The sequence below is a fragment of the Pollachius pollachius genome (genome assembly GCF_949987615.1).
Source record: "Pollachius pollachius genome assembly, chromosome: 4".
In the NCBI taxonomy this organism is placed as follows: Eukaryota; Metazoa; Chordata; class Actinopteri; order Gadiformes; family Gadidae; genus Pollachius; species Pollachius pollachius.
Window position 1 is genome coordinate 18,743,775 of NC_136937.1, and position 12,299 is coordinate 18,756,073.

Below are 12,299 nucleotides of genomic sequence, written 5' to 3' on the forward strand. Positions count from 1 at the left end.
GGCAGGTACTGTAGCGGCTAGTGTGGGTGTGACCGGCAGGAAGGTACTACTGGGTTTGATTCCTTGATACCAACCTGTAGACAGCCCTGCGCGAGATGGCTGGACCCAACCGGTTTTGTGTCCATAAAGCACCTCTGACCTCAGCGTCAGTCACTATGGATAGAAGCTTCTGATTAATCGCTGAATAGGACCAGGATTTGAACATGTCTTCCAACTATCTCTTTCATTAAATTAACATTCAGGGCATTAAGCAGACGCTTTTGTCCAAAGCGACTTACAATAAGTACATTTGTCAGAAGAAGGAGAAATAATACATCGCTGTCGGCTGTTCACAGAACCAAGAGTCAATCACTAGGTTAACCCATTCCCCGTAAAGCTAGGATAAGATGCTACACAACTAAGTACTTTTTTGAATTGTATTATTATATTTAATTGTATATATTTTATTAGAAAGCAAAACAATGTTGTTTCAGCTTTGCGTCACTATGATGTGAGTCTCCAGCGTTGGTGTGGCTGGCGACTGTGTTGTCTGGAGGTCTGAGTGTGTGAAATGAGCACTGGCGCTCTGGGGGAATGCAGAACCTGCATCTCTGTCCCACCGACCAGGAGGAACCGGGCCATCGCTGCCTTTTGGTTCTCATTTTGTTTTGGGGAAAGCTGTGGTAATCCCACAGAGGGCTTCATGACCATCTGCTCCCTGGAGATAAGCAAGGAGCAAGGGATTGAGAGAAATATATAAATAAGGGCTGGATTGGAGAGGGAGGGAGAGGGGGGAGAGAGAGATGGGGAGAGGGGGGAGGGGTAGAGAGAGGGTTAGAGAGGGGCTGAGAGAGCGAAGAGCGGGGAGGGGGAGAGAGAGAGGGGGAGAAGGAGAGAGAGGGGGATAGAGTAGGGAGAGGGGGGAGGGAGAGAATTACTAAATTGTAATGTACCAAGAAGCTCTCCCATTCCTGCCCATATGAGTGTTCCAGTACTCCCTCTAGTGGTGTGATGTTGTTACTCCAATAAAACAGGAAACCAACTGTGTTGCTTTTAGTTATTGTTATGAGGTATTTTATCAATGGTTAATTGCAGTCTTATATTCTCCATCAGTAACTTCTGAAATAAAACTGGCATGCAGCTATATTTCAAACCAAACCAAAAATGTTGCAAGATGGCAATTCGATCTTTGCAGCTTGAACGCACTCACACACACATAAAAAACACACACACCTCTCACACTCACACACACACACACACACACACACACACACACAAAAACACACACACACACACACACACACACACACACACACCACACACACACAGATGAAGCTTTAGGTTTATGGGCTGGACCAAACACGTGAACCGTGAACCAAGCCTTAGCGGCTCATAAAGCTTTAAGAAATCAGCGAATGACGACGGGAAGGAGAGAGCTTATAAACGACGTGTGGAGTTGTTCCTGTTGTTTGGGGGGCAAGATGAGGTGGGTTTGAAGAACCACAGTGGCCTCCATGAAAAGAACTCCAGGGCGTCAAGATAAGAGCACAGAAACATGAAAGTTGTCTCCCTCTCCGTTAAAATTGGATAATGCAAGGAACATATTACATTCATTTAGTCTCACAGATCAGACTACAGATTAATATCTGAGGTCTGACGGCAGATAACTTCAAATTTGGGTGAACAGGGAGATTCATTTTCTTTCGCTTCATATTTGTTTCGACCAATCATGTTGCTGGAGCCAGGAATCTGTAAGTGCATAATTTCCTATTAACAACAACCTTTACAGTCTCTGTAAAAGTTTCAAATCAACACTCTGGATTTGCCCATATTTTTTCATTTTTTGGAAGCTTCCTCCGCTTACAAAAATGTGTTTTCTTCAGTAAAGTATCTCTGTAACGAAGCATACGTCTTCGGTTCCAGCCCGGGCTCTGTCTCCACCCAGAAATTCTGCTAGAACAGAGAACTGCTGGGTCCGAGATGCACTCATACACTAGAGTATGTATGCACTTATTGAGACGTTTATGAATAAGTTATGGAGTAAAGCAAAGTGGCTCATCAAATATTGATATGCAATATATGTGAGCCTCATCATTTGCACAAATAATCCACATATGTAGATGTCTTTGCACTTATTTTATTTAATGCATAATTCCACGGCACCCCCTTAATGCCCAGTGCATATTTAATGTCTCACACACATGCTAGATGACGCAATGTCAACATCCATGTCAGGCGTTTTGTCAAGAGCAGTTAGGAGATAGATTCCTTGCTCAAGAGACGAGCCGGCTCTTCTTAACTATGAAGAGGAGTAGAGGATTGAACCAACAACCCTCTCTTGTCACTCCTGAGCAAACCCCTCCTCTTAATCACAACTAGGGTCTACTAAAACACAAGACAGTGAACTATAACACAAGACAGTGTACTATAACACAAGACAGTGTCCTACAACATAAGACAGTGAACTATAACACAAGCCAGTGTACTATAACACAAGACAGTGTACTATAACACAAGACAGTGAACTATAACACAAGACAGTGTTCTATAACACAAGACGGTGTACTATAACACAAGACAGTGTACTATAACACAAGACAGTGTCCTACAACACAAGACAGTGTACTATAACACAAGACAGTGAACTATAACACAAGACAGTGTTCTATAACACAAGAGAGTGAACTATAACACAAGACAGTGTACTTAAACACAAGACAGTAAACTAACACAAGACAGTGTTCTATAACACAAGACAGTGTACTATAACACAAGAAAGTACCAAAACTTCAAACCACTTCGGCTTAGTTTTACTACCCTTCCTCTTACGTAATATCTTCCTTCATTTTTAAAGTTCTTCCTCTTCTTCGTTTGCGCTTCCAGGACTTGGAGCTACGGTCCGTGGTCAACGTGGCAACGCCTCAGGCCGCCTCTCCCAGCAGCCCCGTCCCCGCCTCCTCCCAGTTGTCTTCGGCAACCCCGCTGGCCTCCCAGCACTTTCTGCACCTCCTGCAGCAGCAGCTGCAGCAGCAGCAGCAGCAGACCCAGGTGGCAGTGGCCCAGGTGAGAGGAACTGCAGACCCCGCCTACTTTGACCTAATTTGGTCGCGGGCTATATCTATAGTGGGGCAGGATAGTTGTTACCACGATTAAAGAACCGCCAAACAGTTTTGGATTAAAGTGATAAATGACCTATTGGCTTAGTATTAGTAGTCACTATGTTAGTATGTACTGTATGCATGTGTTTAAATATTCTAGAAGCCTTTCCAGAAGAATATTTAAGCAAGGCCCCTGTTGCCAAGAGCAGAGATTTACTTCTTGTATCAGCTTAAGAAGCCACAGGCTAGATTTAATATGCAGGATGATCACAACAGAGACCAGCTCTGACCCATCAGGTCACACACACACACACACAAACACACACACACACACACACACACACCCACACACACACACACACACACACACACACACACACACACACACACACACACACACACACACACACACACAATGCTGAGGACGTGTATGCCATCACATTTTATCCCGCTAGGCTGCCAAATTTGGACTCAGTTGTGTGTTGTGGTCCAAACTGCTATTTAATAAGAAACCATATCTAAGCCTCCATACACAGTCCTCTGCTGTATCTCCTCAAGCTCAGAGATTAAGGAAACCTTGCGTCATCAATTGAAGCATTTTGTGAGCATCTTTGCAAGCTGCAAGCCTTGGTCACCAGAATGGCATTCAAACCAGTGGACCATTAGGGATCAAATGTTATGGTCATGAAGGGAAATTAACAGCGGGACACATGAGGTCTGAATCAGCACATCTGGACCATGATGCTGAGGTGTACAATATGTGTTCCTCTCACTCCCAGCCTTCCCTTAAACTGGGCTAGGCAGTTTATTTTGAGAAGCATTCTTTGTCATATTTGTTTAAAGTCCCTTAACATCCTGATTGCAATCGATAAATCAAATGCTCTGAAAAAAATCGATCATACAAATCCTGTATGTGTGGCTGTGGCAGCCCTGTAATAAGCCTGTCCAATCACTTCATTGGACCTGAATTAAGTGATTGGATGGCTTACCGTGCCCTCGCTGCCTATGACCAGAGTCTTCCATAAGGCATGGCAGAACCATTGCTAAAGCTAGCGGGCTAGTCATGTGACTTGGGGGAGTGGCTTAAGTATCCAACTGAATTGTTCAGTTGGATACTTATTGGATGGATCTTACTGGTTTCTACAAATTGCCTACCCTAGCTTTAATGTAGTGATGGTGGTTAACTGTACTATTCCTCTACTGTAAATTTACGGGCTCACAGACTCACACCTGGCTGAAACCACAGTGCTAGAAATCACTGGTTAGGCTGATGCTACACAACACAATGCATCAAGCCCCTTTAAAATCAACATGTCTATAGGGACAGCAGAGAGATCCAAGAGGCTATTTGGGTGTTGTTTTGTTATATTCTTGCCACAAGGGGGCAATGGCATCAAGCTTATTGTAGGATACAGTCCATTGCAGCATTACTGAACTTTGTGTTTACCAGTGTAAACTACTAAGACATTATTTTTCTCAAGGAAATATTTACCCACATGTATTTACTTCAGCTGTTACTGATAACCATTATCAAACAGAACGATACACAGCAAATCCCTTACTGAAATACCCCAAACACATAATTTGATTTAGTTTATGGAGCAGGGATATTCAGTATGGTTCCTACTGATTGGGTCGAACCAGTGTTCAGGCGCAAACTAATAACCAAACAGCAAACCAGACGAACAAAGTTTGACACACCTCTACACTGAACATCTTCTGTGCTATTTTCTTCAGTTGTTAATTCTGTAACTCCTTAATATGTTTGATCAGTCTATCACTCACAATTTGTGGATGCTTTTCGTGAACATAAGATGTTTGCAAAAGAAGAAAATCTTTTATGACCATATGATATTCCACATTATAATAATGGTTTATATATTATATATTGTTGATAATAATCCCATAACTACAAACTACTATTCTCCTCCTCCCCCTCCCTCCTCCTCCCCTCTCCTCCTCCCCCTACTCCTGCCCACCCACACAATGCTCCTCCACCCCTCGCCCCCTCTCCCCCTCCTCCACTTTCCTCCTCCTCCCCTCTCGTCCTGCTCCTCCTCCTCTCTCCTCCTCCTCCTCCTTCTCCCCTCTCCTCCTCCTCCTCCTCCTCCCCTCTCATCCTCCTCCTCCTCCTCCTCCCCTCTCCTCCTCCTCCTCCTCCTCCTCCCCTCTCGTCCTCCTCCTCCCATCTCCTCCTCATCCTCCTCCCATCTCGTCCTCCTCCTCCTCCCCTCTCCTCCTCCTCCCCTCTCCTCCTCCTCCTCCTCCCCTCACCTCCTCATCCTCCTCCTCCTCCTCCCCTCTCATCCTCCTCCTCCTCCTCCCCTCTCCTCCTCCCTCCTCCTCCTCCTCCCCTCTCCTCCTCCTCCTCCTCCTCCTCCTCCCCTCTCATCCTCCTCCTCCCCTCTCCTCCTCATCCTCCTCCTCCCCTCTCGTCCTCCTCCCTCCTCCTCCTCCTCCCCTCTCCTCCTCCTCCTCCTCCTCCTTCTCCCCTCTCCTCCTCATCCTCCTCCTCCTCCCCTCTCATTCTCCTCCTCCTCCCCTCTCGTTCTCCTCCTCCTCCTCCCCTCTCCTCCTCCTCCTCCCTCCTCCTCCTTCTCCCCTCTCCCCCCCCCCTCCAGGTTCAGCTGCTGAAGGACCAGATGTCTGCTGAGTCCACGGCCCGCCTGGAGGCCCAGGCCCGGGTCCACCAGCTGCTCCTCCAGAACCGGGATCTGCTGCAGCACCTGGCCCTGCTGGTGCAGCAGCTGAAGGACCTGGAGGGGCGCTCCGCCCCCCAGCCGGGGCTCCTCCCACCAGGACCGCCCATCCCTCAGACCCGGCCCCAGACCAACGGACACACAATCAGTGAGTCTCAGCATGATGGTGGTGAGGAGGGGTTGGTTCTGCTCCAGAGCGTTCCTCACCCTGGGACGGCCAGGAGGGGGAATGCCGTCAGGGATTGGGTTGGTCTTGTCTGGAGCGCTCCTCTGGGAATTCAAAAGGCACCTTATTGTTAAGGCGATTCTGTTTTTAGTTTTGTTGTATTTGGGTTGTCTCTTTTTGGGTTGCATTTCCAAGTCAGAAGAAGAAGGAATTTTGTAATTTATACTTTATGTTGACAATTTGGCATCATTGTCCAAGACTAACTGCAGGGTTACGAATGAGGCTGTGTCCAAAATCAAATGCCTCTCTTAAAGAAGAACCGCAGTAGAGAAGTGGCCAGCAGGGCTGAGTCCTAGTGTATTCGTCCTAGAGGATTGGGACCTTTTCCAGTATCTTTAGCCCTGAAAAGGTTACAAATATGACTTTACGGTTTTGTACTGTATGTGTATGTATACATACAATAGATACAGCCCAATCATCGTACAAAATAAACTACAAATTTTCATCATTGAACAACGTGCAATTAGTGTACAAGTGATTGTTTTGGTGTTTGTTGTGTTATCAATCATCATCACACAGTATTCAGACATTGGTGTGCTGCAATCATTAATATTGAATAACCAGCATCATCATCTGAACAGTTTGAAAATAAAACGGTTGGTTTATTAGATTAGCATTCCCTTAATCTAGAGAAAATGAAGGAACTGAGAATGTAAGGCTCTGAAGCAGTGACCTCCACTAGACTCAATCTGTGCTGCATTTGTAACCGGATCTCTGCTCTGTCTCAGTGGGTGTTTTACCTAATTAATAAGTACGCTGGGAGTATAATTCTCTAGCCCAGAGAAACACTTCTCACAGGGAAGATCGTTGATAAAACAATTCTAAACACAATACTTATCCTTAGCAAGCTCTGCCTTCAATACAGTCCAGATGAAAACATGCTGATGTGAACACACACACACACACACACACACACACACACACACACACACATATACACACATATACACACACACACACATCACACACACATATATATATATACACCACACACACACCTGATCTAAAACACAAAGGCACACAGACGAGGGAAGACTGTTATAGCATCAAGGAGGAGGCGGGCAGTGCTGCCAAAATAATAATGAAAACAACATATTCCAGGCTAGGCAGGTGTGTGCGTGTGTGTGTGGTGTGTGTGTGTGTGTGTGTGTGCGTCTTGAGCTCATAGAGTTAGGCTTGCATATCATGTGTCATGTCTGTATTAACTGGGTTAGCCCTCCTATGCTAAATGCTAATCATGATCACCTGAGACTCAGGCCAGTTAATTGATGCAATTGGCAATATGCCAGCTCTATTGGCTGTCAGAAAGGGTCCGCCTGTCATCATGGCGAGCAGGAAAGACGTTAGACAGACCCTCCTAACAAGACAGTGACACAAAGGCAGTGTACACCTAAATAAGGATGTGATGTGAAAGGCTAAATCAGTTTTTTCAATCAGATGAGTGTGTTTTTGTAGATTTGTTATACCATCAGCGTGGAGTTAAGGGAGCACTTTGAAAGGATCTATCTGATGTAACTTTCTGAACGACCATAGGACACATTCAAACAGAAGCCCTTGCTCACCTTGTGTGTTCTTCCCAGAGCTGCGCCACACTCTGTCTAGTTTCAGTCTTTGGTCGCCCCTCCAATTATATTTGATGAAATTGATTTTTCGCAGCCACCGTCGTGAGTCACTGTGTAAATGCGTCTACGAAATGACTAAGTATAAATGTGTATCACTTGCTGTGAATAAACCCTGTGATTGCATTTCTTTCCCCGTTTGTCTTTTGATTGCTCAGACGGCTGGGAGTCATCGTGGAACCTCGTTTCCTCCTCTACCATGTCCCTGAACCTGAAGAACCGCTACAGTCAGAACCTGGACCCGCCCATCACCTCCACCCCCGCCTGGCCCTCCTCGCAGAACCCCCCTGCCCGCGTGGACTATGCCGAGTCCTACCTCAACCTGCTCAACCTGGGGAACGGCGCCCAGCCGGCCGCGAGCGGCGCCTTCATCACCGCGCAGGAGCAGAAGAGCCAAGGAGAGCGCTCTGAGGGGACCGGGGGGCAGGGCGTCCTGTTGACCTCCAGGAACTCCTCCTACCTGGACGAAAAGTAAGACTGTTTTACTACAGCGACCAGCACGTATTAAGGGATAGTTACTAACGCGTCTGAAGGGACGGCTACTAACACATACTGACACGTATGAAAGTATAGTTACTAATATGTATAAAACTACAGTTACTGACACGTATGAAAGTACAGTTACTAACACGTTTAAAACTAGTAACTAACATGTATAAAGCTACAGTTACTAACACGTATTAAATTACAGTTACTAACACGTAAAAAAATACAGTTACTAACATATATTAAATTAGTTACACACATATATACCTACAGTTACTCACACGTATTAAAGTACAGTTACTAACACGTATAAAACTTCAGTTACCAACACATATAAAACTAGTTACTAACATGTATAATGCGACAGTTACTAACACGTATGAAGGTACAGCAACCAACTCGTATGAATGGACAGCGACCAACATGTATGATATTACAGTTACTAACATGTTTGACCTTAAAGCTAATAACATGTTTGACAGTACAGCTACTAACATGTTTGACAGTACAGTTACAGACATGTAGGAAAGTATAGTTACTAAAGAGAACTAAACAAGATTTACTAACACAAAGTACAGCTACAAACATAAAATATAAAGTGCAGCGACAGTATAGACATAGGTTTAGACATGTAGCTATAGAAAAGTCAATTCCTTGGTTGTGTTCCCTGTCTGTACATGTTTGTGTATAGTGTTTGTGTACGGTAATGCTCGATCCTCAGCACCTAAAGTCGACTGAGACCAACATAATGAGCCACAATTCCCAATACCCAGACTTTAATTGCCAAATTGACATTTAATCTAAATATGTGGGTGTCAGTAGTTGGTACAACCTGTGTTTAGAGTGAGAGTGAGCAAATTATTGCAAATCCCATGATCTGATGGGTCAGCATTAGTTTTTGGTGCAAATATCACCAAACATGAAGCTCTTGTTAAGACAGTCAATAAGAACCTCATTATTTTTGTGGTGATGTGCTGTTCTCAGTGAGTCTGACTCAAGGTTGACCTTCCCTCCCCATAATCCCCCCGCATCCTCGTCTCCTACTGGAAACAAGGTTGTATTCGAGGTTGTATTCCTGTTGGCTGCTCAGTAGAAAGCCTGATATGATCTGAGTCTAGCAGTCCTTTCTGAAACTGGTTCTCAGATAAGCAGATGGTGTTGGCACTGGGTTTTGCAGTTGGTTGATGCAGCTAGTCATATCAATCAGTCCCTCCAGAAAAATGTGGCGTTTTTTTGTGATTGTTGCGGCCAAAATCCTTGATTATGCGGCACGTTTTCTTGAAAAAGGAAAATGAAATATGCAGCATATTTATGCAATTTTATGCAATGAAATTGCGGGAACTTGCAAAAATTGTGGAAACTTGCGGAAAAATGCGGGAACTTGCGAAAAATGCAGCTTTTCGAAGACATTCGCGTCGCGTAATTACGTCACTTTATAACGTTTCCATGGCAACAGGGGGAAACGGCTGCTCTTGTGTGAAGTAAACGCAACATTTTTCAACTTTCTGCTAAGATATATGTGACTTTTTTGCAACGAAAAAGCGGGGATTATGAAATCATGCACGCCCCGCATATTTTGCACTGAAATCTGCAATTTATGCGGTGAAAGTGCGGCATATTTGAAAAAATGCGGCCCCCGCATGAATATGCAGACTTTGGCTGATTATGTGTTGAATTTTGCGATCGCATAATCACGTTTTTCTGGAGGGACTGATCAATCTGATTCTTGCCTAGCTTCAAACGCAGATCTTTTTTCCATCTGTACTACATTTGACCCAAAGGGATATTGAGCGGAGATTTAATAGCCATACTCGGTAGGTGTGTAATGGATACATCCCTCTGAGATATGACATAGTTATTTTATCTTTCTGATTTGAAGTCCCTCACTTTAAGTTGTCAATACATGATACAATCTCAGCTTCGGCATTGCAGAGCTATTCCTATGAGGTTGCACTTTGAAGCCCAGCCTTGTGCTGAACGCTACTTTGGGCGTATCGGACAGGTCGGATTTTCAGCTTTGTGTTCAACAATTTCAACGTTGACCCTCGTTGCCTCTGACATCTGGAAGCTCACCTCCAATCAAATAATAGAAATGAGTTAGATTTTCTAAAATCAACGGAATCTAAACAACTTCTAAACACAAACGCATACGGGCCCATCCACGAATCAATCTAAACAAGGATTAATTGTCATTAAATTGTTTATTCTGCTCCACTTTTATATGATTTAGCAATAACTGTAGCTACAACTCAAGCCACTAGAGGCTGCTAGAAGGATATTCATAGTGCAGCTTTAAAAGCACTGACCTGACCTTGAACTCTTATCTGTTGGCACGCTGTGTTCTGAATGCCCAGCGTAACGTCCAGCACTTCACAGGGCCCTCATATGTGGACCGTTTTACTTCACCCACACTGTGTCTGGGAAAACCCTCTTCTAACCACTCTGATAGCACAGCTCCTCTGCCACTGAATTATTCACTCACTCCAGTGTGAGACTGAACCGCCGAGAGAGGGTTCTCACTGTAACACACACTTCTTTGGTGTGTAAGATCCTCAAAGGAGTGAGAGAGGGACATCCTTGAGTCTCCCCTCATCCTCCATTTCTCTGACTCTCTGACTCAGTCAGTCATTCAGTCATTCAGTCAGTCACTCCCTCTCTCACTCACTCACTCACTCACTCACTCACTCACTCACTCACTCACTCACTGACTGCCTCACTCACTCACTCACTCACTCACTCACTCACTCACTCACTCACTCACTCACTCACTCACTCACTCACTCACTCACTCACTCACTCACTCATTCACTCAACCAATCAGTCTGTTCCTTCCTGCTTAAGCTGAAGCACTTTATAAATTTGCCCCATCAGCCAGCTTCTCCTTACCGCCCCACAACTGTCCACTTCTCTTCTCTTCCCCTCCTCTTATCTGCCTTTTCTCGTCTACTCCTCTCCTCTCCTCGTTGCCCCTCCTCCTCTCCTATTCTCCTCTCCTCGTCTTTTGGTCTCATCTCCTCCTCCCTGCTTCTCCTCTAATCCGCCTTGTTGCGTCTCTTCCTCTCCTCCGTTCCTTCCCTCTTCTCCTCCTATCCTCCCCTACTCCTCTCCTCATCTCCTCCTCCTGTCTGCTCCCCCACATTTACGTCACAGAAGAAGCAGGTTGTGTTTTTGGCATGGGCATGTGCTCCATAAAGTGTGTTTGTGTGTGTGTGTGTGTGTGTGTGTGTGTGTGTGTGTGTGTGTGTGTGTGTGTGTGTGTGTGTGTGTGTGTGTGTGTGTGTGTGTGTGTGTGTGTGTGTGTGTGTGTGTGTGTGTTTGTGTGTGTGTGTGTGTGTGGGGGCGGGGGGGGGGGGACTTTAGGTCTTGTGTGTAGGTTTTACAAGTTATTTCTTTGGTAGTGACTTTAAAGGCCTTTCATGTTTTATATTGTTTTCCTTGGTGATAATGGATTGTTAGAAGTGTAACATCATTACCACGGCCTTGAGTCATTTAAGTACGCACAGCCGTGAAACGTCCAGGTCTACATCCCACTCGCACGTAGCACATGTTCTTCAAAGCATTTCAATCACAGACCTCTTTGTGAATCTGTGTTTGTTACGCAATAACACGTAAAAAGCAATGTCCCCTTTGATAGAAGACAGTCATTGTGGCAATGAGGCACGAGTTAGAGACGAAAACTTTTGTCTTGGGTGGTTTATTCCTTCAAAATAAAAGTATTAGGGGTTTTAACAATGGCATGAACTTGAGGACCCTTCAGCTGTGTAGATAATCGCCTGTCGTCTGTGTGCAGTGCGATATTTTCTACACAGCTGCTTAGCCCAGAGATTATTCAAATGTTCTGGTGGAAATGTACAAATGGTTTGTACATTTCCGAACCATTTATAGAAAATATGGGTCTAAAACGCTCCCAGTTGTACGATTTTTGGGAACAACCACACCGGGACTAACTGTTTGACCTTTCTCCTTATGAACATACAGTTGACTAGTTACAAATATTACTCTGTTGCTATTGCTACTGCTATGGTAATACTACTCAAGTCAATTAGATTTGTGTAGCCCTTAATCACAGTTCCAGTCTCAAATGGATTTACAGGCTAGATTTGATGTCACCCTGCTTAAGCCTCGCCCCCCAGAGAGCAAGGAAATCCTCCGAAAGAGCGATCCCTCCTTCCAGGAATGGTTAGGACTGCAA

General features: G+C 45.0%; 1 protein-coding gene across 1 annotated transcript in view; it reads left to right on the forward strand.

Moving 5' to 3' along the window:
• LOC307074081 (uncharacterized protein) overlaps positions 1–12,299 on the forward strand; it is a 37,902-nt gene that overhangs the window by 20,957 nt on the left and 4,646 nt on the right. Inside the window, exons 8-10 of the mRNA XM_079734083.1 lie at positions 2,863–3,042; positions 5,699–5,924; positions 7,780–8,092. Of these exons, the coding sequence (XP_079590209.1) occupies positions 2,863–3,042; positions 5,699–5,924; positions 7,780–8,092 (719 nt within the window). The remainder of the gene's footprint in view (positions 1–2,862; positions 3,043–5,698; positions 5,925–7,779; positions 8,093–12,299) is intronic.